This window comes from Falco biarmicus, chromosome 6 (assembly GCF_023638135.1).
Source record: "Falco biarmicus isolate bFalBia1 chromosome 6, bFalBia1.pri, whole genome shotgun sequence".
NCBI classification, from domain to species: domain Eukaryota; kingdom Metazoa; phylum Chordata; class Aves; order Falconiformes; family Falconidae; genus Falco; species Falco biarmicus.
In genome coordinates, this window is record NC_079293.1 from 1739372 (window position 1) to 1767052 (window position 27681).

The 27681-nt window shown below is 35.8% G+C and overlaps 2 protein-coding genes across 2 annotated transcripts in view; both read right to left on the minus strand.

Annotated features, from left to right (window-relative positions):
* The window catches only part of FHL5 (four and a half LIM domains 5), a 31715-nt gene extending 27907 nt beyond the window's left edge, over positions 1-3808 (minus strand). Inside the window, exon 1 of the mRNA XM_056342268.1 lies at positions 548-3808. The gene's annotated coding sequence lies outside the window, so the exon portion shown is untranslated. The remainder of the gene's footprint in view (positions 1-547) is intronic.
* Positions 3809-5966: 2158 nt separating this feature from the next.
* Positions 5967-27681, minus strand: UFL1 (UFM1 specific ligase 1). The gene is made up of 19 exons (XM_056342261.1): positions 27532-27681; positions 26602-26747; positions 25502-25530; positions 24633-24730; positions 23650-23764; positions 22347-22477; positions 21629-21687; positions 18183-18329; positions 16833-17008; positions 15950-16129; positions 15409-15529; positions 13058-13180; positions 10990-11110; positions 9848-10011; positions 8600-8730; positions 8378-8458; positions 7533-7618; positions 6906-7086; positions 5967-6202 (listed from the first exon to the last, which is right to left on the minus strand). The coding sequence occupies exons 1-19, from the start codon at positions 27606-27608 to the stop codon at positions 5990-5992; spliced, it is 2379 nt and encodes a 792-aa protein (XP_056198236.1). The 5' UTR covers positions 27609-27681; the 3' UTR covers positions 5967-5989.

The window sequence follows — 27681 nt, forward strand, 5'->3', positions numbered from 1 at the left end:
TTGATTTTTATAACAAGTGAAAATATTGCTATAAACACCAGCTTGGAAACTGGTTTTATTTAAAAACAACAACAACAAAAATCCACATTAAGCATTAAAAGTAGTTATGCTAGAAACAAGTGACTTACCTTATCAGAAAAGACACTATCTAGAAAGTTTTCTTGCAACAGCAAATAGCTATGAAAGCTTGCTAAGAGATAAAAATGGTGATTGAAATGTCACAGGAAACAGCATACATGTTTTTTGTTGGATTGTTCTTTGGAGTAAACAAAATTAATCCTCATCTCATTACAAAGGAAACCCCAAACAATCTTCTTGTAAATGAATGAGCGAGCGAAATAATCAAATGAAAACAACTGCATCCAAAACAAGTGTGGCATCTCCCGATACATGTTTAGAATTCTGCATCTAATTTAATTAGCAGTTTTGTGTGTGAAGAAGAAAGTTCCTGCTTACTTGCTCAAAATGTTAAATTAGATACCTTGTATGCTACCACACATAAACATTGTCAGATAAAGGAATAGTGGAAAAGAACCTCAGTACTCACATTTGGTTTGAAGCTGCTTCTCTTGGTCACTTGTGCGGCAAAATAAAGGAAGAAATAATTACACGTCTTCACAGAAACAAGCATTCAAGTCCAAAAGAAACAGAACACTTTGCCAGAGCTATTTGAAGGTCCCATCAGAATTTGGCTGGATGCATGAAGGCTGAGGGTCAGTTTGTTTCCCTTAGACCTCATGACATACAAATAGCTGGCTGCCTCACCACTGAATCAAATCATTCTCTGACATATTGTGTTTACAAATTGCAAATACATACCATGTAGGAGGTTCTTAAAGGAACATATTTCAGACAGTTGTCAAAAGGAAAAAGGCATTTGTGTTAAAAAACCCCTATGGAATCAAACCCCCCATGCCCCAAACTGTTTAGTACTAGGAAAAAGGAAAAAAACCCGATTGATCATCATTCATCACCAGATACACTCTGGTCCATGCATAGAAGCCATGTGGGCTTCTAAATCAGAACAGAAATAGACAAGTTGGGATTACTAGAGTCTGATGGTTGTGTACAGGAAATGGGGGGCACGGAGAAACACTCCTCCAACTTCAGGACAAACTTTCAGGGACCCGTCAGAACTCTTCTGACACTACTAAAGCAGTTTCTGGGCTGGAACAATCTGCTGCTCTTCCAGCAGGCAGGACAGCATTCATATGGCATTACCATCAGGGTGGCAGCAATGGCCACCTCTGGGTGCTCTCAGGATTTCTCAGTTTTGGCCTTCTTTGAATTGCAGTCATCTCTTTTCCTTTTTGCTTGGACAGAACAGGGGCCAGCTAACTTTCACAGACAGTCTGCCACATGCATAGAGCATGCAGAAGTGTTTATGCTTTGCATAAGATTCTTTGCAGACCTTTAATTAATCGCAGCTGAAATTGAGGATATTGTGTCCATTTGAAAATGCAGACTGAAGTTAAGTGGCCTGAAAAAAAGGATGGCTGCTTGTGGTATGAACCACGACTGACCTCCAGGCAGATTTTTCCACAACCAAGAGCCAATAGGTCTGAATCATTTAGTCTATAATGTCAAGCGGGTGGGAGCTGCTTTATACCACAGATAGAGGAAATGTTTAAATGGCTTAAAGATGTATTATGTTATCTGAAGACTTCAGTAAAATTGCCAAATCTGGACATGTTCTGGAGGTTATCTGTGTCTAGGTAGTATCTTTACAATTAAGACTGATGCTCTGATTACTACTGCCAAGTACTGACTACCTCTATTTGTGGCTAACTGGTTTATTAAACCTCTGCAGACACTCCTTTCATCATAAACTAGACTGAACTCTCTTCTCTTATTTTCATATGAGCTATAAGCTTTATTTATACCAAGCACTTTTCAAGCTTGCAATTTTTTCACATTGAGAAGAGGACAAGTTAGGTGTGAATTTGAGTCCAGAATGAAAACCATAAATAACTTCCTCTTGCCTTTACTTCCAGAAAGAGAAAACTGAAAGTACAATTCTTGACCAAGTACCTTTTGAAGTTCACAAACCACAGCAAGACAAAAGTAGTACCCAAACAGACCTGTCAAAAGAGGTAATGACACTTAGAAGTACTTCTAACACAGTACGTTCTTTCTGGAAAGGATGAGAAGCACAGACACCTCCTCCATCGTTATCACTTTCCTTAAACTTCAAAGACTATCCTCAAATTTGCCTGACTGTAGATACAGATCATAACTATGTTAATAGCCAGAGAAGCATTTAAAACAGAATCGGGTTTTGCCCATAGGTGCAGAGTGCAACTCAGGAGGTCAACAAAAATACTGTTGCTTCTTCAGAGTATCAGTTAGGTGATGACTCCCACAGCTCTCACATCTCTTCCTGAACTAGAAATCACCTTATTTCATCTGTGCCCAGATATAACGTGTCTTGACCTACCTTCCTCTTCATATTGAGGATTTGGGAAATTCATCAAGCAAATGGTTCTCTTTAAACTACTCAAGATGCTCTTCCCAATTCAATTATTATTTTTTTAAATTAAAACAAAAAAAGGAAATCTAATTCCTTAAGAATTCCTATAAATAAATAAATAAATAAATAACTTGTTTTCCTGAGAAAACATCTTTGGCATTTACTGAGTATGTTGTTACTTGGGTCAGCAGAGAAAGGAATTCTGCTCTCACAAGTATCCTGTTTATCCAAAAGCTTCAGATAATACTATTTTCTATGTTTAAAGTATAATCATCACTGAAAAAGTTTGAATACCATGTATTTGGAGGCTCTAAAAGGACTCAAGGGAAAAATCACTGCATGCCTTGTTCTTATATTCCTCCCTAGGCATCCACATTTGGCCCTTGCTGGAGACACAATCTGGGCTACACAGACCTTTGGTCTGACCAGGTTCAGTCACTCTTGTGTCTTCTGCAACAGTACTACACTTCCTATTAAAAACCCCCACAATAACCCCGTTCTGTAGAAATTTCCATTTTCCTGGCATAAGGAAAATGTAACTTACGTATTAGTGAAAAAATTCACGGAGCAACCACTGCACAAGTAGCCTACTCATAAGCCTACACAGAGAACAGAAGTATTGCAGTTTTATCTGAACAAGCTGTAAGATGAATTCACAGGCAACTAATCCCAGTGCTATTACTTAGAAACTTGTGTAATTATTTTTTTTAAGAAGCTGTGAAACAAGAGAATTTGAAAGAAGGCTGCAAGTTCTAACAGAGCAATAGTTTGCTTATTTCCATTAGACCTGCAAATAACCAGCTGCCAAAGTCAGATTTTGCCACTTAAAAATAGGGAAACACTGTTGCTGAGAAAGGTATTCTACCTATGGCTAATACACCCATTTCAATTTGCTGAGAGTAGCAGCAAATGAGGCTATGAGATTAATTTCTATAAATAATTGTGTACATATGCATACATGCACAATTACACATCAGCTATATGAGTCTATAATATAATGGTGGTGTTTAAGTACCGCAGCTGAAGGGCATATAAGGCTGACCACTAAATACCTGAAACTAAAGCAAAAGTGTTGATGTGTATACTTTATATTGCCTTTCATTTCCCTAGACATTCCAAAGGCAGTTTTGTTTTGTGAACTGAACCTCTGATTTCTAAGACAGGATTACTCTTTCTCCTGCATACATTTCTCCTAGGTAGAGGACGCCTCCCCCCCAGGAATTAGCAAAACATTCAGGAAATTGTGAATATTTAATTTCTTTCTTTTTCAAAATACTTGTATATCATAAACTAAAGACCGATTTTCCAATTCTAAGAGACAACAGGAATATCTGGGAACGTTTCCAAACCTTCTTGAATTCTGTAAGTAGCCAGAAGACATCTCTGAATTTTAGTGCCTTCCTTATATCTACTTCAAAGAATATGCTTTTTTAAGTAATTCTTATAACATTGGCTACAATATAGCAAGTCTAACACACGATGTAATAAATTTTATAAGTACATTATTATTACAGCATAAAACAGTATCAAACAAAAATATAGGGACACTCATAACAAATCAAATAGTGCATACTACCAATTGCTGTTTCAATGCTGCAAGCTGCAAGATGATCAACCACTGGTTAAGTCAACAGAATGCATTTTAAATACTTCATCATTTTATGATATTAAAATAATTTCATATTTGCATACATAATTTCACATGGTGTATGACTTACAAAATAGCTCAATGTCATATAAAATTGCTTACGTTCAGTATAGGAATTAAAATAATTATTTTGGCTGAATAACCAGAAATCAAACCTATTCCTTATATGCAAACTCTATTTCTTAAACAGTCTTAATATTTTTCATCTCTTACTCCTCATCCTTTACTGTCAGCTGATAGCTTCAGCTGTGGAAAGAGAAACAACTACCTTTCCTTCTGCCTTGCAACTGCAAACTATTTTGCCTTCCAGTTGGTAAAAGATCAGCATTGATGTGAAAATTGTTAAACATTACTGCTTTTATATATGTATAATGAATTTTATATCAAAAGATTGAATTATCTTTTACCTTACCAAAATCAACTTAACCTTGGTTAGTCTGTTACTGAGCTTCTGTACTTGACCTCTTCAACTTTCATTTGTTGCAATTTCAGGCTTAGGTATATTTAAGATTAAGCTTATTGAATACATGAACTGTGGGAAAACAGAAACATTTGAACAGAGTAGGGCTTAAACAGAATTTGCTTTCTTTCAGCATCAAAGAATTTTAGCAAGAACGGGTGAATGACAAGTTTAGTAAAAAGAACTATTCAAACTTGATTTTATGCAAAAAACTGAAATCACCCACATGAAATCAATGGGTAGTATTGAAGTAATACAATTACAGTATTTCCAGTTTGAAAATTATCTGCTCTTGTAAGTTAGGAGTACATTTAACATACAAGAATTACATTGCTAATAGTAGCAGAACTCTATTTTACACATTTTTCCACTTTCCTGAAGACATAAAGTACAGCTCATGTAAAAATAAGGTTGGTAAAAACTTGAGGGAAACACTTTAGCCAATATTTTGGTCTATAAAGTATATGTAGAAAGATCATGAACTAAATTCTGTGATTCTGTGTAAATTCTTTTCAAGAAACTCAGGATAAACAGAATACCACAAGCTCTCTCAAGAAGGTGACAGAATGCAGCAAGTGCTTCTAACAGCTCTGGGAAGTGGACTAAGAACTCTGTAAGTCTGCTGAATGAACATACAGCATGTAAAATATGGCAAGCGTAACAGTATTTACCTTCTCCCAAAACATCAATGCAAAAGGGTATCATTTCCTCTGTTCAGATTACAAGGTGTAAATGAACAGCTATTATGGACATTAACAGCATGAGTGTGCCGATTTCCGTAAGCTTTCAGTACATTTACGAACTCACATTAGTACTAGGTCAGCTCTCTCAAGTTTAGCACTATACACTTGTACTCAATGTTGTGGCCCAGTGAACAGAAGCTGAAAACATCCACTAGAGGTATCAAAACCTAAAGATGGCATTTCATTGGTATACTATCAGGGATCGGTATATGTTTCAAAACCAGTATTTGAAATTAAGATATACAGGCTTATATACTTATATGCAATCCTTAGATCACTATAAATCCAAATCAGAAAAGTAAAACTATACGCCTGTGTCTGTATGGAACAGAATGCATTGTTATTTGAAGAATAACCATTTCTTGAGGCCTCACATGAATATGCCAGTTACAAACCACTAATTTCTTACCCAAAGTGTCCACAACTGTGCTCTGTCACAACTACATTTAATGTGTGTTAAACGTATGTGTGTGTTAAATGTACGTTGCAGTAGTACGTAAAAACCCTCTATTTGCCACCATTACCCAACAACTGTGTTCACTGGCTGTTATTTGCAATTGTTAGAAGCCAAATTTTAGTTTGTCAAGCATTTTCTGCTATCTTTCCCTTCAGGATAAAAAAAATAAAATCTGACTGTATCACAGATGTCGATGCACGGAACAATAATTTTATTCCTCTGTTACAGAAGATTTCCTAGGTCTCAGAACAAGATCTTTGATAGAGGTAGTGATTTCCTGGAGCTCTTTTCGAATGGTGTCTGCTCCTTCCTCCTCTTCCAGGTTATCTGTTGTGTCACTGTCTCCGTGTTCAGTTTTCTTAGTCTGGCTGATCAATTGTTTCACTACTAATCCCTGGTATTTGACTAACAGAGAATGCTGATCCTGAGGGGAAAACCAGAACAAAATAAAGGAACGTCAACGTTACACATTAAGAAGGTACACAGACCTTTAATTAGATATGAAGTTTTCAAAAAAGCATTCTCCCATTCTTGCCTAAGGAGGGTTAGAGATATATAAATATATTTCTATCAAGGTGTCTTGCAACGTAAATTCTGAGAGACATTCAAAGAGTCAGAAAAATGAAAGTGCATCCATGCTGCAAGAACAGGGCAATTAACCACTGAAGCGGGAAAGCAATGCAGTTAGTAAACAGCACTAGTTTTGCCAGTTTAGAATACAGAATTTAAATATTTTTCTTTTGAAGAGTTGTGTATTTCTTTAAAACTGAATTAGAAAAGTTTCAAAAGCAACCATGCTCTAGCTGGGAGGAAACAGTGTAAAAAATTTCAGTTATAAGAATATCCCCCAACACATAGCTGTCTCTATGGATAAAGGCAAGAGCTACTGTACTAATAACAGATAGATTTAAAATTTCATTTTAAAAATCTTGAAGACAGATCCCTGAAATGATGTCTGAAATACAATACAGATGATCAGAGAACTTTTATATTATGTACATAAAGTAGTGATTAGACATGAAATACAAAGGTGCCAGTCTTATGCAGCAGAAATAATATAAGGCACCACTTTTATGTTCTGTCATATAAAAAAGGTACTTTCTCCTTGAAAAGCTACACAGGAATACCTCTGGAATCTTGCCACTTAGGAAATTAATGATCTGTGGTACTGATCTTCCTGGTGCATGAAGCATACAGTGGGTTGAAAACTGAAATAACAGTACTGATGTCAGGTGCAGAACAAGAGCTGGATCTTCTGTGACTTTTAGCTGTTCAATCAGAGCTTGTCTATGCTGAAACAGGACTTGCCTAAGGAACAGGAATACATTATACAAAAATATGCTTCTCATTCTGTCTTAGAGTAGTTGATAATAGACTAAAACATATCTGAATTCAATTAATTTTAAGTTTCTCCTCTGACTGACCATTTCATGTGAAATTCTACATCAAAAAAAAAGAAAAAAAAAAAAAAAAAGCTAGCATTGGTACACCTCCAATTTTGAAAGCCCCCTTGAGAATTTATGAGTTGTTGTAAGCAGCAACTCAAGTAACTTAGCTAAATATGAACCTTCCCCTCCTTCTGCTCCTATGGAATTAAGACTGCTTGGCTTTGTATTTTTCAGTTAAATAGTTTGGAAAGAAAGACTTCTATGTACGCAGTCTGTATGACTGCTACCAAAGTAACCACCTAACATTTGTGCAGCAACAAAGCTAAGTTTCACACACTGTGCACAGAATAAATAAAATTAAGGTACCTTTCCTTCTTTTTGTCTCCTTTTTTCACCATAATACCACATATATCCACTGCAGAATCAAGGCATGAAAGAAAATCTTCTATACTCTATTAAAAAATTATATAAGTATTTAAAACATGTTAGCAGATTATGAAATAGGTTAACTACTGTTCACAATTAATCACATGAGCAGATGACTGTGAATAAATTTGGAATAAACTAGGGAAGAAAGGAGAAAGTAAAAAGTACTTACTAGAAATTAATGTTATTCATCTTCCAATAGTTCATATACTTAAATATTAACAGCAACTATAATCCATTAGTATTAAAAATAGAATTAAAAAAGGAATACATGTTCTACAATTATTTACAGAAATATTTTTTCTTAAGAAACATATCATTATGGCCCTTCACATAAAAGAAGTAATAAACGGCTTTCTTTTGTATTTACACTGACATAATCTGAAAAGTTTTTTTTACATATCTAGGATTTTTATTAGTTAAGGAATACATGGGAGAACAATCAGGAACTTCAGGAAGAAAATCCAGGAAACACCAACAACTTCAAACCACTGATTCTCAGCTTTTACTTTTCTCACCTGCACATAAAAGACACTCTGGATTCCACCTGGAAGCAAAAAACTAGGTAACTATCAGTATAAAACTGTAAGGCCACCTTTTCACCTCTTAACATTCACAGATATGAAAATGTACTTATTCTCAATGACTTACACAAATGCAAAATATTATTTTGTCTTCATCTTTCACAGCAGCAGCAGTTACGTACTACACTATGTATGTCACCTGTTTATTGTCACTGCATCAGCAGAATGGAAAATCTGAACTCAGACACTGGATCACTTTACCTTGCCATTCAGAGAAGTATGCAGTTTAGTTAAAGGACCTTTGGTGTCTTCTGGCAATTTACCTAAAATCTTGATCCGGACCTATATGAGACAAGAATGGAAATAATCTGTAATATTTATTACATTTTAGCTGTAGGCATATTTAAACAGAAGATAATTAAATATTAAATAAACATCACTGATCTACATGAGACTGTTAAAAAGGAACTGTTATCTGTGTACCTCACTTGTGATTGTAGAAAAATTTTCTGTTGTCATCATTGAATCAGATGCTAGGAAGTTGAAAATAAGATTTGTAATGTCTGTACAGACAGTCTTCAACAGGTGTTTGGCAAGGTTAGTCTGAGTCTCATCTGTTAAAAAGAAGTGATTAAAAGTAACTTACTATAGTTATATAAGTCCTATGACAGTTATCACAGCACCTCCTAAAATGTGGACTCTTATCAACCATGACTAGTCTGAGAAGGTTATCTGGATCCATGAAGCTAACATCCCTCATTTGCAACTGCTTATGGAACTTACCTCAGTGAAAAATATCAGCCCTCAGGTCTGTAGGAGCATTTTAATGCATTGTTAGTGTTTCAAAGGTGTATCTGTGTAAGCAGTAAACTAATCCCTGTACAATCCTCCTAAACCACTAATGAACAACCACTGCTATCCATCAACAAATAAAAAGTATGTAAAGGAAAGGTCTACAAGAGAAGCAGTTCAAAGAAGAGCAAGCACATGACTTTAAGACTGAAACAATAGACTTTTAGAAAAAAGAGCCTATGGAACACATGTACAAGAACAAAGGCTAATGGGAAATAATTCCATTTATTACTAAACATAGGAATAAATGGGACATTTGCTTATGTTTCTTTTTGTTCTAAGTTTTCCACAGGGGAAGGTCTAGAAGAAAGCTGAATACAGCAGAATCTTTGAAACGGCTACAATATTTTCCTAATGCTACTTTTCTGTCACAAAATACAGTACCTAAAGAAGACGCTTTACACAGTAACTCACTGCAAAATGAATCTACACCTTGAAAAACTACCCTCAAGGAGCAGCTACTTTCAGTACCAAACCTAAAAGAGGTTTTAACAGGGGCTTCTTAGAATCAGGTATCCAAATGTTTCATTAGGGGGACAGGTGACAGAATGAAGCAAGCTTACTAATTTGTTTTTTGTTTTTCCCCCATGAACAACCAAAACTGTGAAGACATGCAAACACTCTGGAAGCAAGGACAAGAACACACAATTATCTTGACAGCAGATATAACCGACTGGACATGAAATAAAGAGAATATATTTTAAGGAAGTGTGCAAAGCAATGCACTCCAGCATAAGGTCAGTGTTAGGAGGGATAAACACATTTCGAAGTTTTCCTTTTTAAAATGTTGCTCTTCTTTGCCCTTGAATATAGATTCTGGAATAAATACAATTTCCTTGAAGAAGCATATTCATTTTTAAAAGTATATATTCATTGTACCTGTGAAATGCTTTGTTCCCTTTTCAAATAACCGAATGTTGCTGTACAAGTTTGAGAATTCCTCCTGTAAGTCCTTGATGGTCTGTCTTCTGCTAGCTCCAGAGGAAGATGTTGAAGACGTAAAAACAGAACGTACAACTTCCTGATAAGTTTTTGTTAAAGGTCTTGGAACAGGGAAGAAGAAAGGAGAAAAAGGGAACACTGAGCAAAGTATAAAACTATAGAAGCTTTTCCAAATATACCAGCAACAGAGAAAGCTGCCTCGTTACACAGTAAATTAATGGGACATGAATGCCGGAGAATGGTGAGATAAATAAAAAGCAAATTATGGAAATCAGAAAAAAGGCACTAGGAAATTAAAATGTACATTTGTAATAGCAGAAGTACTGTTGGTTACAGTATGCATGGTACGTATATGCTTGCCAAGATTTTAACTCATAACAACTCCTAAATGGTAACAAGATGAAGATCGAGAAGATTTCCAGAAGCCACACTATTCACAAACTCTTTCAGGGGTCTCTGTACAAATTTCAGATCAATAAGAGCTATAAGAGGGGAAGACTTAAGTTGCATTAAAATAGCACAGGGCCTTCTAAAGATAGAGTTACCTCTGCACTCCAACTTTATTCCAGCTTGGGCTGTTATGGTCCTATCCTGTTCTTTTTGCCCTGAACACATACACTTGCATTCTCTCTCTTGTAAGGAACGCCTTTTAAAAAAAGTTATTCATCTTGGCTTAGATCACTTTGCTGACCTAGCTTACCTAGTTCACATAGGTACCAGTAGAACCACAGAAGACAGAAAACATGAACATACACCAAGGGTTGTACACAAGATGGGACTGGTGAAACCCCAGCATGGGTCAGTTTAAGGGGATGGAAATACATCCACGAACCTGAAAATACGCTTGCTGATGAAGGATGCAGAACCACCTACTGCTAAGCAGAAGCATTATTTCTCTTTACTGTGTCAGCACAGCTTTCTGATACATAAGCAAGTATGTAACATGGTGCTGTACAAAAAATGAATACTGTGGTTCACTTCCATCAGCAAAACATTTTTTTCTAAGAAAACAGATTGAAGAGAAGATTCATCTGAAGTGAATCACACACTTTCTAATTCTAGCTGAATCACAAAATTACCTTTCTAGATGTTCAGCAAGTTCTGCAATAAGCTCTTCAGGGCAATCCTGCATGTAGGTCTTTAAAACATCCTGAATTTCCTCTTGTGACATGAAAGGGAACTCCGGCTGCTTATTCCTACCTGTAGTGGCCATGAGCAACATTCACTGAGAAAACATCATATTAAGTTTTGCTACAGTACTCTGTGGCATGGGACACTGAAATGCCTCTAAGTCGAAACCTCCACAGAAAAAATGCGTTACCAACAATACAAAAAAAGGGATGACTACACATGACAGTTAAGTTTTACACATATGAAAAACTTACAAAATTTATCTTTTGATCTCCTGGAAATTATTTTCTGTAATAGACAACTTAAGCAGTGTATTAGGACATGCATTTTTGGTGAGACAATTCAAACTGCCTGGCCCATCAATTAGGTCAGAAACGATGATGTCACCAAGACCAAACACAGCTTTATAAAACACCAAAACTGAATAGAATGTTCCTATTTGAAGGATTTCACAAGGTTGCTGGAGCTTTTTAAACCCCATTTAGTAAAAGAGTATCCTACAATTGAGGTTACAGTATAAAATTTGAGACATGATAAAACAAGAATATTAAACTAGAGAAGAACTCCCAGTAACAAAATCAACTTACATGCTGTTTGTAAATGCATACAAATTTTTGCATCTGCATTTTGGTTTTAGACAAAGTACGAAGCTTGTCTGCATGCTGCAGAATTTAGTTTTTTACATATAAGTATGAAATCAGGATGATGACACAGGGAACCAGAAAAGGACAGACATTCCATGTTCCAGATGCACCATAAAACAGGTTCATTTTGCAGATAAAGTAACTGAATGAATGGAAATCAATGATGTTCCTAGCTGTGCCACAGCAGCAACGAGCAACATACAAGGCTACATAAACAGGTGGAAAGGGGAGGTTAAATCAGGTTTTGGAAGGTTCTTATTTATAAATGAGAAGGCTACATCGGAGTTTATATTGGGAATTTGGTTCAATCTGTTTATTTACAATGCAGCAATACAAACATCAACAATCATAAAAACATGTAAGGCTACAACAAAAAAGGTGATTTAACACTGTTTTACTCAGTAACTGAGCAGTCTTGAAAAATAACTTCATTTATATGTGAATTACGGTAATCTATGAGTAGTATCATACAAAATTAAAACTCCGTACTTCACAACTTCAAGCATGATGTTTAAAAGTATTTTTCAGTCAGTGTTGAAAGTCTAGATACTATATATAAAATGGAAGTACACAGTTCTGGTACTCCATCAAATGAAAGAAATAACACATAATTAAGATTTTTTCACTTGCAACTACTGTTTGCTAAAAGACTAACAATGTAGGCATCTACTTCTGAGAAAGCCATCCATGCTCCTTCTCCTAACAGTAAAGGTAGAGAAATGTGCACCAATGGGAGCGGTTCAAACTCATCCTGTAATGCACATCTAAACCAACTGTGAACCGACTAGGCCTTCAAAGTACCTACTTCACTACAAAGTCAACAGTTACAAAGGTAGATAGCTCAGATACAGAAGTCTCAGTTTGACATGATGAATCTTATTTAAAATATTAAAACATTGACTGCATATTTTATCCCTATGAGGAAAAATATCTAAATACTGGTTTATTGCTATGATTTGTTAATTTAAACTAATTAAGCTTTGGAACTGGACGAGAACTCCTCCATTTATCATACACTAGTTTGTTATCTTACACTACATTCAGGAGGTGTTAAGAAACCAAGTGTAATATTAATCCCAAAATCTAAAGCATTTCCTACACAAAAGCAATATTTTTAAAAAAGAAAGCTCTCATTTCCTTTATTTAAATTTATTTTTTAAAGACTGAGTTATACTTGTCAGTGAATATAGTATGTCCGTTTCATTTAAATAGCAACATCATAGCCACTGATACAATTCTAATTAAACAGCATTCTCATCTTTGATATTTTACCTGACTCTATCAATACAGTGGGTTAAAACAGAGATGTAGAAAAGTAAATGATAAAAACATGTCAGTATGAACAGACAGCGCCCAAAATAAAACAACAAACCTGTGTTAGTTGCTTGTGTCTCTTCATCACTGTCAGCGTCCTTTCTTCCTTTCTTCTTGGTTTTCTTAATCTTGATCTCTCTAGCATTACCACCTCCTCCTCCTCTCACACTCCCACTGCCCTCTGGTGGAGAATTATTTGCTTAGGTCACAGTCAAGTTGTAGCACTTAAGTTTACAGTATTATGGTAATTTATCTGTGTTACTTGTTAATGCTAATTTAAGAAACCACAACCTGATTCTAAACATTACCTACAATACATATTCCACAATCTTAGGGCCTTAAATGTCATTTTTATGAAAAAAAAGCAACTACGGTCAAAACTTTATTTAAGCTAATGTCGTTAATAAACACAAATACTAACCATATCAAATGTACAACTCTCAAAAAAAAAAAAAAAAGAAAAAAGAGCAGTATCTTTTTCCAGCTGAAAACAGATGAGCTACCAGCACCCACAATGTAATGGGAGATTTTCCGTTGGCTGAAAATAGCATCTTAGAAAGCATTTATTCTTTTTATTCAGTGAATAATAGACCAGAATAACTGACCTACTCAAAAATATTCCAGATAATGTAACTTTGCTAACTTTCAGAGGACCAATCCTACATAGTAAGCATTTATCCAAAATATTATTGGAAGCGTGCATTCAATTATCTAGAACACTAATTCTTTTTCAACTACTCTTAGATGATTATAAAGCAATGAGATGTTCCAGTTCTGACAAACGTAACAGATTTCTTAGTTCATAGGTCCCGTAATCCATGTATTCATGCTGCAGACAGGACCTCAATTTAGAATCCAGGCCATCTCCACAAGGTAAACTGTTCTGCTGTTTGTTCCCTTTTTCACAGCTTGTTCCCTTCGTTTTCCACTTGAAAGAAATTTAAACTCCAGAATAATTGGTTCTATATATGTATTAAGTCTTGAGAAAGTACTAATATTTCCATTTAAATACATGGTCCAAGTTTTCACATAACTACATTATGCAATAGTACTATCATTTAAGAAAAGGAAACACAAAGACAAGATGCTATTACTCACAAAGCTAACTGCAGCTGTTACATGCTATAATGGATTTTTAAGCATTACTTTGCAGGAACAGCAAACCAGTTCACCAACTCTTCCTTTCTTCAGGAACCACTTCAGAGTAGTTCCTGCTGATAGCGCAGCATATGTTACCTGTGGATATGAATGTGTCTAGACATGTAGTACATGCTCAGTAGAGTCTCACTCCTCAGAGGGCTGGAAGCTGAAGTAATTCTATTTATGACAGTTCAATTAAAGTTCAAGCTTCTGTGCCTCAGCTATGGCCTAGAAAATCTGCTGTCTCTTTTGACAAGAAAAAGTTTCGTTTCCATGTCAACTCAGTCATGGCCTTTTTAAGAGTAGAATATAATGTTTAATTTTGCAGATGAGTATATTCCATTAAGCTAGATGCATCAGTGCTCTAATCCTCACATGAAACTCAGCATAAGAGTTCAACATAGATTGCTCAGCTGTGCTGTAGCAACACAAGAGCCACATAAAGTTTTTGGGACTGAAAATACAGTCTTTAGTCTGAATAATATTTTAAAACCCAGAAAGATTTGAAAGGGTTAAACCCACACATTTTTAGTCTTCCTCAAGATTAAAACCTATTCTGAACAGCTACCACAAAAATGGAGTAAGACCTGGGATTAATTTAACCCAGAATATACCTTAAAGTAAACTGTGTGAAACTCCAAATAATTGTTATGCATGCAAACAACAGAAAATTGTCTGCATGAGACTCCCAGAAAAGACATCCAATATTAATATTCTCCAAAAAATACCCCAAACTCCTCATTTCTCAATTTAGACAGAGTGAGTTTGGAATTAACTTCTCAAGACTATTAAGAAGTATTTTCATTTTCTTGGATCCCTGAAAAGTGGAGAGTAAGAGTGTATCTACACTGTGTAATAAAAAATAGTACAAAGGTCCCTGTGCTAATACTTGTTTGGTCAGCCCTCACTGCACAACTCAATGTTATGTGACCATAGCGTACACACCAATAAGCGAACATGGACTCCTTGCTTCTAAAACCAGCTGCCTCGTGTTGGACAAACTCAAGATACCTTTATGGTACTCTGTCTGCACTTCTAAATCTGAAATTAGTTCTCACGGACATAGCTCAGATATATCTACATCTACAGTATAATGATGAAAAGTGGTTGGATTATTAAATAACTTCAGCAATGAACTGGAGGCAACTAATGGACTACAAAATGTATTAACTTCATATTTCAATATCTCCAAGGCTAAACAAGCCTTTTTTTTGGTTTTTTTTTTTTTTTTCTGTTGGTTTTGGCTTAAGCTAAATATTGATGCCTTACCTGTTGCTTTCTTTCTTCTTTCATCCTTTTTGTCTTTTTTATTAGCGTATGAATTCTCTAGACTAGAAGTCTGTTTTAAATCTTCTTCAGTGATTAAATTAACAGGGTTATTTTTCATTTCCTAAAATGAAAAATATGCACTTAATAGCAAAAAGATACACACAGCAACAAAAGATACATATGAAAACATTTAAGCCATTTTTCCACTTTTATTTTGTTATGTTATACATTAATATATATATTATATTAATATGTTATATCAATGTAACATTATCTTTTCCAAGTGCAACACATGAGACATTTACTCTTCTCTTCAAAATTCAGCATCTGATCATACAGTTAGTGTGATGGTGTTTCCTGAGTGCAACTGAATATACATTAAATTACACCAATTACATACACAAACCTTTTCTTCATTTTTGTCCTTCTCAAGTTGTATTTCAGACGAGATGTAAAGAGATGGTAACAGCAAACAAAGTCATATAAAGTACAATCCAACACTCAACGTATATTGCATCTTGACCAATAAAAACACCTGTACCTTTTCAGCTTTCTGTTGCATCATACCAGAAAATAGATTGGCACAGCTGCTTATAAATTTTTCACTGACTACAATGGTGTCACTGAAGACTAAACCTGAAGAATTTTTGTTTAAAGATCTCATCACTTGCTGAAGCAAAATCCCAGTATCTTCTACTGACAATGAGCTGGGCAGAAGAGTCTAGGGTAAAGAAAAATCAAAATCATATATATACAATAACCTGTTCTAGAAAGGACAGACATACTTGTATGTGGACAAAAAGAATCCACAGACAACCCATTTGACATCTGTTAAGTATTTAAAATATATTGCACTTTTAAAATTAAACTAGTATTTTAAGAGTAAACTCTATTTTAAATCTTCTAACATACAGAATCAACACTGCTTTAGAATATGTGCTACCTCTGAGCAAACCCCATTGCAGCTTCTTCAAAATGCAACTCAACAGATATAGAGTAATACCAAACACAAAACAACAGCCGGTCTCCTTACAAACAACAAAGTAGTGCTGTAATGTCTAAAATTAGGATTTAGCCAGGGCAAAATAGCTAATAACCCTCTGCTTAACAGAACTGTCTCAAGAATTCAGTTTAAACTTTTTCCAAAAAAACCCCACAGAAATATACTACTCTCTAGCAAAATACATTAGCACTAATTCTGAAATGAAAGTTAGTCTTGGGTATCTATCAACTAAATATTGATATGTCCTTCCCCTGGTTTTGTTCAGACCAACTTAAAAGGCAAATAATGCCTTTTTACTTGTTATTTTACTTAAACTGAATATTCTTCTTTGACAACATGGAATTTTCATTATACATATGTGTAGTTTCAATAAAGTACCATATGACACAAAAAAAATCCAAAAACTGAAAGGATTGCTTACTGCTACATCTATCCAGTTTCCAGAGCTGATGGCTTCCTCTACAGAGGCTTCAACTTGATCCACAATTTCTTGACCAACACAAGCTGCTCTGAGAAATAAGAGCTGTGTGGACTTGTATCTCTTTTTGATGTAACCTGCTGGGTCGGGGATGCCAAGTCTGTACAATGCATCAAATTCTATAAAATAGGATGTCTGTTACATTTAAGTACCTCCATATACATACAGGATCTTATGTGGTTATTTTTTGGAAAGCAGGAAATGAAGAATTACATATAGTTTTCATACAAGTAAATGCAGCCTCAAGCTGATGCTGACCTAAAACTTAGTTCAGTACAAGCTACACCTAAACATAGCTATTAGAAATATGAAGATTAAATCATGGACACTTTGGTCTGAGTTTTAGAAAAAAATTAAAATGTGCAGGTTCTTACACCATTAAGTTTAGCCTTGCAATTATATCTTTCCAAAGTATTCTAAAATTACATGAACAATATTTACAGTATCTACAATGTCAAAATGTTTTGTTTTCAAGTTACTCCAATATACTTGTAGAATTGTGCAATGCTTCATAAGCAAAGCATTTCAACTATTTGGCAGTTCAATCTTAGATGTTCTGGAAACATTCAAAGACTTTGACAGATATTCTGTCAGTCAAGCAGTATTACAGAAACACTTAATACTACCACAGTAAATTATGCTGAACCTTTTCAAAGTGCCAGACTAACTGTTATTTAGGGGCTGGCCCTTTGGGACCACAGGGGTACCTTCCTCTATTTATTCAGGTCCCCATCTTCCCATAGCTCCTGTTTTAAAACACCATTGTCCAGCATCACTCAGCTTTAAGTTAGACAGACTTGTCTGGATTCAAACCAGGACCCTAGTGCTACCCACTCCAGTTCTTTAAATTTTATTTTGGAAAAGGTTCTTCCTGTGCACTGCGCGCTTCGTTATCTGGATTATTAAAAGCCAAAGTTTGGTTGTAATTTGGATGCCTGGACTGAAACCCCAACCATGTGGGTCAAACATGACCATCTGAGAAGTCTACAATGGGCAGTTTAAGAAATGTTTTCAGAACAGTAATAAAAGTAGCATTTATAACTCTATTTGTGAGAAATAAAGTTACTGTTTAGCAGTATAGTTCTTTCTGCTGAAATATGTTTTTTTTTGTGATGCAGTAATATATATGATTATACGCAAGATGGACTTTTAACCGTGGAGTATCAACTACTGTATTGATTTCCACTTATTCTTGTGAGGCTTCACTCTAGACACTAGCTATATTAGGGTAAGACAAATTATCTAAACTAGTTTTAGAAAGATATTTTATCTACGAGAATACAGATTAATTACCTAAATAACCATTCTGCTTGAAAAAGGAATCCACCCAGTTGCTCTGCGTTCTGGCATAGATGTCTGGAACAAACACAGCCTTATCCTGTCTCCCACCAACTACTGTGCCTTTTAGACGACCAGTGTTAACAAGTTCTTCTAGCACAGCTACAAGAAGAAAATTGACATTTTCCACTTCAATATACCCATTAATCAAAACATAGTAATTATTTCCCTTGTTTTGTTTCTTCTTTTTCCCACCCATTAGTTGTTTGTGCTTGTTCCAGTGAAACATTTCTGAGTTCTATCAATTACTTTTAACACTTACCAGAATGTCTTGATAAAAGCTTTCAAAATAATACAATGTTTCAAAAGAGTGAGCCACAATGGCAGGAGTAAAACTTACTGAACACACATATCGACAGTTTGAGCTTTTAATTTAGAAAAAGAAGTCATAAAAGAATCTTTCTCTGATGAGCCAATAAAATATGAGCATTTTATGAAGAATGTTCTTTTCAAATTCACTGTTTGCATGTTAAACAAGATGGAAAAAAGTGAGATCTGGACACAGTAAAATGACATGAAAAATTTCTAACTAAACTGCATAAATATGAGCACCGTCTACTGGTGACCATCTTCATGGTTTACAACACTGTTGCCAATAATGCACAAATACTGCTGATAAAAAACGTACTGGTAGCTGGTAGTACCAAAGTACTAAGCCTTTCTCAATGCGAAATATTTTCTATCCATTAAAGGTGCACAGAAATACCTGATTTGCCTCCCATGTTCTGCTTTTGCCTTTCCGTAAGTCAGTATAAAAAATAGTGACACCAACTGCCAAGCTCTGCTAATTTTCCAGAGCTTTGCTAGATAGCTTTATAATCTCACTTTGCTTTGATTTTTATTTCATTAAAAGACAGAATTTACCCTGGAACAGAATATTAAATGGTATGACATGGTACTGCTTCTTCCTCATTAAATATGAGCAGCAGTTAACATTAACACATGCTTAGTGCAGCCTACGGAGGTTTAGCTCACCTACACAGGAAAATTTACTTGAAAACCTGGTTCCAGAAGACATACTACATATTAAAGCATTATTCTTTTTTTTTGTCAGATATGCCCATAGTGTAGACAAACCTCTATAAGCTAGCAGCTATTGAACAAAACTGCCACTAACAAAGCTAAATAGTACTTATACTGCTAAAATGTAGAAGATAAACTGATTTAAACAAGATATAGCTTTATGTAATCTACGACAAGAGCTAGAAATCATATTCTGCTGTGGTTCAGTGACCTTGTATAAAATTGAGCTTATATGATAGATTCTGAAAATAAAATTCGTGTTTTATACTAATTGTTTAGTTACCCTAGAAAACAGAGTCAACATACCTATTCTATTTAAGCAACTGTCAGACAACGCAGTTTGGCTCCCTGCAATCTGAACTTTTTATTAATAGATTTTCAAACAATTTTGTGGAGCACTAGCAATGAACCGGTCTTTAAAGAAATGGGGAGAACTTAAGATGCCAATTAATTTTTGTTTTATGCCAAGTGCCGGTTCTAAAACTCCAGGGCAGAGAAGGTGCTTTCATAGGAAATTTCACAGCCCCTACTACAATTATGTCTAGACAGTCTTTGTTTTAAAACAAAACAACAGGACCTTTGCAGAACTACTGTAATGTCACACCGAGTTTTAAAGGCGATTGAGTAGTCTGTAGTGTCCTATTAGGTCTCAGCCAGTCTGGCAAAGATACACGTCCCTCCATGTCTGTCCTACATCAGCAACACAATATTCAGAAATTATGAACATCTGTGCTTTCATCATACTTTGCAATTAGTGTTTTAATTTGAACAGTTTCTGATTTCAAAATTTTTTTTCTATCATAACTGCATGCCAGTTTTTCATGAATAGCAACACAGCTATGTGACAGAACCAAAGAATATTGTTCATCTTGTGTAATACTGTGTTGATTAAATAATAAGCTGTTTGTAAATTACACAAACAGTACACTGAACTTACATTTTTTTCCTGGAAGAGGCACAAAACTGACAAAGACAACTTTAAAACAGATTGTTAAAAATGACAAACATAAAAATCACAGAGTATAAGTAACATAATTAAAATAAATTTTTCAAGTTTCCAGCATTTGCGAAATTGAAATGGTATCTCAGCAAATGGACAGAATAAAATCAAATGTGTACTAGCTCAGCTCTTTGAAACTTTCAAAACTGTAGAGAAAATGAAATACAGTAAGAAGAACCACAGAAAAAGATTAATAAAGTCACTAAAAAAATGTATGCATATAAAAAGAAAGTACTAGCAACACACTTAGCCATCATGATGATTACTGGTGTCAGGAAAACACTAGAACTTCAATTCACATTAACACTGTACATGAGCAAAACATGATCATGTACTTGCAGGACCTGTTTGAAAAAGATGATAATTTGCTGGGTACTGCAACATTATTATAATGCAGTTTAACAGATTTTCCTTTTACTCTATGAATACCTGGATGGCACATTAAAAAAAAAAAAAAAAAAAAAAAAAAAAAAGAGAAAACCTTAAATTGGTTAAGTGAAAGTAGAGTGTTTATACAATTTTATTTAAATGCTAAGATTTTAATTCTTAATGAATAAGTTTGTTGCAAAGAACGAGAAGGTAAGCAAGGAAATATCACAGGGAAGCTAAAGTGGGCAATGTCCTGAAGGCAAAAAGACCCAATCAAACAAAAGACAAACATTAACTTTTGTAAGAAGAGATAGAAAACCATTAAAGGATTCTGAATACCAGTAGCACTTGGTCTGCCAGCATGCAAGGCTAATGATGCTTGAAGCAGTATTTTGGACAGATGGGAGGGGGTAGTCAAAGAATAGCTGCAACGTTAGAAGTGAGAAACAATTAAGTATTGCCTAAAAGTTTCAGCAGCTGGATAGGAAATCTTTACACATTTACATTTTAAAAAGGAACTGCAGAAAATAAAAGCAAACAGTTAAAGGATATGCTTTATCTCTCAGCACGTACAGACATTTAACTAAGAGCATAACAAAAGCTATGCCTCCACTATCGCAGAGAAAAGTCAATAAATAAAATCCAGAGTAGCTAATGCCATTTGGCTACATAAAATCTGTCCCCTTTTGTGTGCTTCACTGATAAAACTGCCAGTAGCTAAGGGCAAATACGGAAACAGATGACAAAATGAGTACTGTACTTCTTGCATCATTCTGCCCCCAAAGGCATTTCATCAACGTATGTTTCCATTGCTTTAGATAAAAAGAACATCTCTTCAGTTATGGATAGCAGAAAAGGTTTAACACTTTTTACACTAAAGAAAACCATATTATTCTTTATTCCAGAAGTAAGTCTATATACTAAAATGCTGTTATGGAAGCATACTTCTCATAATGAAGAATCTATGAATTAACTAACAAAAATACAAAACAGTCTGAATGAAACTCACAGTAAAGTAAATGTTCTTGAAATCCATATCGAGTGATTAAGTTATTTACAGGTGTAGGCCTTGGAAAAAAGAAAAATAAAAGAACATACATTAATGACCTGAAACTGATGTGGAGAATCTAGCAGTAAGAGAGGTTACTTTCAGATGGACAAAACTACACAGTGTATTAGCCTCAGGGTGCTACACTGATGTTTACCACAGCTTATAAGGTTTTACTTTTGAATCACTATGAAGTTGTATCTTATAACAAAGATACAACAATTATTGCAAAGGAACTTTTGCTGTCCCAAGTTCTTATCTTCACACAAATTAACATAGACGGTTATTGATTTAATAACGAAAAATTATCTACAATCACATGTGTTGGGTAGACATCACCATGTTAAATAACTGGGGAGTGGTAGTATGACAATAAGAATAGATAATCTCCAAACAGATGAAAAAACTACTGATTAACATTTTCTTCAGCCAAAAAACTTACATATGTTTTCTATAGTATATTGTTATACTTCCCTTGTTTTCCTTTCAAAGGAGGTCACCATGTAAAAAACAGTAAGTAAAATAGAACTAAATATTTCACCCCAGGAACTGAATTACACTTGAAGAAATCTATCCATTGGTCTTTCTTCTCTTTTCTTTTTCAATCGCAAGTGAATCTGGTCCATAAAGACCTATGGTAACAATACTTTCATATGTGGTTGCTGGTACTGTAACTTACCGAGTAATCGCAGTGAAGAGACCACGAATGCGTGCTCGATGCCGGGACACAAAGGCTTCTGTAAAAATCACCCCACGGTTTTCCTGGTCTAGTTGTCCATGAATAATTCTACCCAAACGCCTCGATAATGCCTGCAAATAGAAGCTGGGATGACTGCTAAAATTGTATATTAACAATATTAAACAAAAATTAATCAAAAAATCTGTATTAACAGATCAGCAAGTCAGTTTCGCCAAGATAGACAAAATATTCAGAAATGAGGAGTACAAGCAAGTTGATGCCATTATGGTCCAAATTCCAAACTCAGAGAATTCAGCTTTCCTAACAATGCCCCTCTTCTATCAGATACATGTGTATCTGATGATGAAAGAAAACTTTGCAAAGAAGTAAGTATGGTTTGGAGATGCACAAGGAAAGCTAAGGTGTAACTTTTGTATTAATTTTGTACAAATCAGTGGCAGACAAACTCACTATCCATTTTTTCAAACAGTCAAAATAAAATTAGCAACAATAAACACAAAAGAAAGAGCTGTAAACAGTTTATAAATGTGCATCTTTGCAAAGTGAACTAAACCCAGGAAATATTGCCCAGGAATTATAATTTTTTTATGTTACAAATGTTTTTGTAGAAGCTGATCATGAGAAAAATCTTAGAGGAAATCTGCTCATAAATTGAGAGTCAACAAGGTTGTCTGTGGTACCTAATATGACTGTTCACCTAACACATACCACAGGATTACCCTTTGAAAACAGTACCTTCCAAACACAACCCAGCCTTGACTGGAAGTCAACAACGGTAAGAGAATTCTCCCTAATTCTTTTAAACACTACAGTAGTCACTAACAAAGGTAAGTAGTTTTTTGTTTCTAGTCTGATTGTCTGGCTTCAGCTTCTAGAAACGAACATTTATTTTACCTTTTCTGAATAAACTGAAAGATCTCTACCATTGTATTTCTGCTTCCTGGTTAGCTAATAAGACTGATGAAATTACCCCTACTTTAATATTCCAAACAAATAAATTTTCAGATCTTACACTAATCTAACCCGTTTCTAACATTACTAATCCTAATATGTTCCTAACAGTCATAAAGATTCTGAAGAAATTTTGCCCAGTAGTGAAAAGGCAAACATCAATCTCAACCTCTGAATATCTGTTACACTGCAACCTTTATATATCTAATACTTTTCTGCTTAGAATGACAAGCAGCTCATCACCATTAAAGCCATGTGATATTGTAAAGATAACAAAAGAAGGTAAATGCCATCAATTCTTTGCATTTGCTAGGTTGGTGGCTTGCATCACCTGTATCAGGAAGTCTCCCGGAAGGTCATATGCCTTGCAGAGTTCCGATATTGTCACTTGGCCAGTTTCCTGCAGTTTATCATTTATTTCTTCTGCTAATTGATCCAGGTAACTCCTTATTTAAAAACAAGAGGAAAAAACCCCATAACCCAACACATTAAATGTGAAATTCAAGATTAATCTGTCAGCCCAATATGGAATTCTTAATTGACCTGGTACTATACCTCTTTCTGTTGCATCTTTGAAAAAATAATCTGAAGGTTATTTCACGTAAAAAAAGGAGAACAATGTAGAGTGAAAATATGTTTTTTTTAAAAAAAAGCCTGCTAACCAGGTAGCTACTATTAAAATCGGCCATTTATCTGCTTGTATGAAACTGTCAAAAAGCAGCAACAGGAAAACATTAAATGTCAATGAGACTTAGGAAAGGGCTTTGGTGAGCAAGATAGGTCTTAATTACTTCAAGAGAGCCAGGAACTTCACGCCCTTTGCCAAGAATAAATCCTGCAGTGCAATCAGTAATAGGAACAACCCCATAAGAGTATTATTTCAGTGGTGGTTTGTGTGCTGAATGCCATAAAATAACTTGATCATACATCTTAGGCTTGTGAGCTAAAGCAAGAGGTGGGGAAAAATGAAAGGGTTTGTCAATAGCTGAGGAAGACAGCGAAGCTGCAGAGTAAATGAGATCTGGCTGCTGTACACAAAGCCACTAGGTAAGAAATAAAGCCTCTTAAGTGCAGGATACTGCGCAGCGACATTACGTAAGGCCTTTGCTCTATGGATTCACTGCAGGCTCTGCTGAGAGACGCCTCACTTGCCATTTGGAAAAGAAGCACTGACCACCACCAAGCAGCCCTAGCAGCAGTCAAGAAAAATGTATTTCACTTCAGAAGCAACAAAGGCTGGCCATCGCTTCTAGTCTGCGTTTCAAAAAATAGAGAGAGATGTGAATTATACATAACGCTCCTGACAGTACTCACTCGTTGATAAGCTGTCCCAGTACAAGCTGAATAGTTTTCTCAGATTTAACAATGTCATTAGCTCTGTTTTCAATGTGCAGAAGGTCCACATTTATTACCTAAAAAAATAATCCAATGAAACACCTCATCAGAACTTTAAATTGAAATTAATTCTCAAACATTCAGATATTATACTCACATATTCCTATGTCTTGAGAAAAGCTGGTTTTTATTTTTCTAGTATTGCATACATACAGAGTTAATCTGTGATTTGGAATAAAGCAGCAATGCTTTAGGGGGAAAAAGCTCTCTTTGCAACTGTGACAAGGTTAAAAGAAACCTATATAATACAAAATTCCAGAAGGCTATGAGCCGAAAATACAAAATTGTCTTTCAGAAAGGTTTTCTGATTCCAGGCCAGTTCTGATACTCAGGCCAGAAGGGAAAATTAGACACAGAGGAAGACCACTGGAGGATAAAGATTAGCAGAGACAAGAGATTAATGAAGGAAGAGGGAAGATCCAGAGAGACATGCAAAGTTAATTATACATGCTCCTGCAGCTTTAATTTTAAATAGAAAACATATTTATTTTCTGTTCCCTCCCCCCCTTAGTTTACAAAGAAACAGTTCATAAAGAAAATCTGTGTATTTTAGTGGTGATTTCAGAGGTCCTAGATTATCATTAAGCAGAGAGAAGCTTTCAATAAAGCAGTAAATGGACAGTTTCAGTAGTCCGCAGTACTCTGACATGAGCTATAAGCTCTTCATAAAGTTTGTTCTCTTTTACAAAAATAACTTGGCTGGAATATAACTGATGAAGTCCATATTTACAATATACACGTTGAAGAAAATAAATAAATATATAGGTTTTTTATTACTAAAAAGTTACCTGTTGTAAGTCAACAATGTTTACTCGACCTTCAAAAAAAAGTACAAATATACTTTTAGTATACAAAACATGTTTGAACAGTTGAGAATATAGCATAGTCCATCATGTACAAAATATTTCTTCATTACTTTTTTGTAGACCAATTAAACCAACTTCAGCTTTATATACTGTCAAATCACAGAAGCCACAGGTGGTCAGTGCAAGATATCCCATAGTGTTCTACCCTATGGCCTTGCTGACAATCCAGCACAGAAATTCCAGAAGTAAAAATCACTGTTCAAACTGCCTGCCAATTAGGTTTTGCCTTGATGCTGATCTGGATTTGATCACTAGTCCATGAGTATCAAAATGGAGATTGCCAAAACCTTCTACCTTTGTGTGTTCCTACTAACAAAAAATAGGCAACTTTGAATTCAACTCAAGCTATCAAACTGATACGATACACAACGGTGTAACGCAAACGAAGGCATACTTGTGGTAATCCTCAGAAAATGACTAATCTGTCTAAACATAAGGAAGTTAATTTTCCAAACAATGCCTTGAAATTGACCCTTAAAGACCTAAAGGTACAAACACCACACTGTTTTCTCATTAAAAACATTGACAAAAAGCAGTCTGAAGCATATTCACTTTCTTATATACCTGTTGGATCTTACAAAGCAGATGGCTCTTCATACTGGTAAAATAAAAGACTTGTCAATTGCCAGTGACTATTTAAAAATATTATTACTACTAATGACATGCAAGAAGAATGATTTTGAAATTCTGAGTCAAGGCTAAACATCTGCGACAGATACTTAACCATACTAAAATTACAAATTTCCTTCAAAAGAGTTGCTAGATTGCTTCTACCTCAGAAATTCTGTGGTGAAAATGAGTAAAGTAACCTATCTTCATAGGCTTGCCTAAAAGCTTAACACAGATCTGAAGTGAAAATAAAATACCAGTAGGTGAATTAATGTGTAGAAAAAGCAACAGGAAGCAAGCTCTTTTTTTTTTTTTTTTGCAAGATTAAGGGTACTGAATAAAACTTTCAAATTCTTTCTTGACTTGAAAATTCACTTCCCAATCCAGAGGAAGAAAGCAAATGCCACACTTACCACCGCAAACATGAAGTTCATCCCGGATCTCCCTACTAATCTGTGCTGGAGTGACATACTCTTTTCCATCAAGTGTGTGCACTACTTCCAACTGCTTGTCTGCAATCAGTTTAGTGACAATTTCTATACAGTTCCGTTCTGACAATCTATCAACAACACAAGGAATAATCAGTTATCCTAAGTAAGTACATGATAAAATTAACTTTAAAGTGATGTTTCAAAAATACTAAACACAGGAAGTGTAATGAAGATTACTTGCTGCTTTGTGTGAATACTTTTTAAGACAAAAAAATAATTTCAGGATCCAACTTATCACCTCTGAAATCATCCATATGGCTTCACTTATGTGGGTCAGCTCTCTTAAAGAGCTTTTCTCCTGAACAGCCACCAGCCCCTTTTGCTAAGAGAATGCACATATGAATGACTGTGCTTACAGAATTTGTGTTTTTGATCTTTCTGTACTTTTTTAGGGTTTTTTGGTTGGGGTTTTTTTGGTTTGTTTTTTTTTTTTCTTCTTTTTTTTTTACGTGTTTGGTGCGCTTTCCATTCTTTAGTAAACCAGAGTTCTGGGCAACAACCTCAGCTGCTCAACAACACACAAGAGCCGTGACAACGTTTAGCAGCTCGCACTTCACGGCGACTACAAAGCCGTGCACTTCCGTGGACCTGCATATCTGGGGGCCCCAGACGCCCCCGCGGGCTCACAGGCACTGCCACACAGGCCAGCGCCAGCCAAAGGGGGCCTGCAGAGGGGCAGCGCCTGGCTGGACCCGCCGGGACCCCGCTGTGTGACAGGACCGGGGCCCGTGGCACACCGCCCCCCGGGGCCGGCGAGCAGAGCAGGGGAACGGGGGGGCGCCGGCAGGCGGGCCGCAGCGGCAGGCGGCGAGCTCCGGGGGCCGCAACGGGTACCGGCACCGCCCTGCTCACCTGTGGGCCACCTCGGCAAACTGCGCCCGCTGGAAATCGGCCGCCAGGCGCCGAATCTCCTCCCAGGCGGCCGCCATAGCCGCCTCGCTGCTACACGTCAGCCCCGCAGGGCGGGCTACGGGCCGCCAGCGGAGACAAACTCCTCCCCGC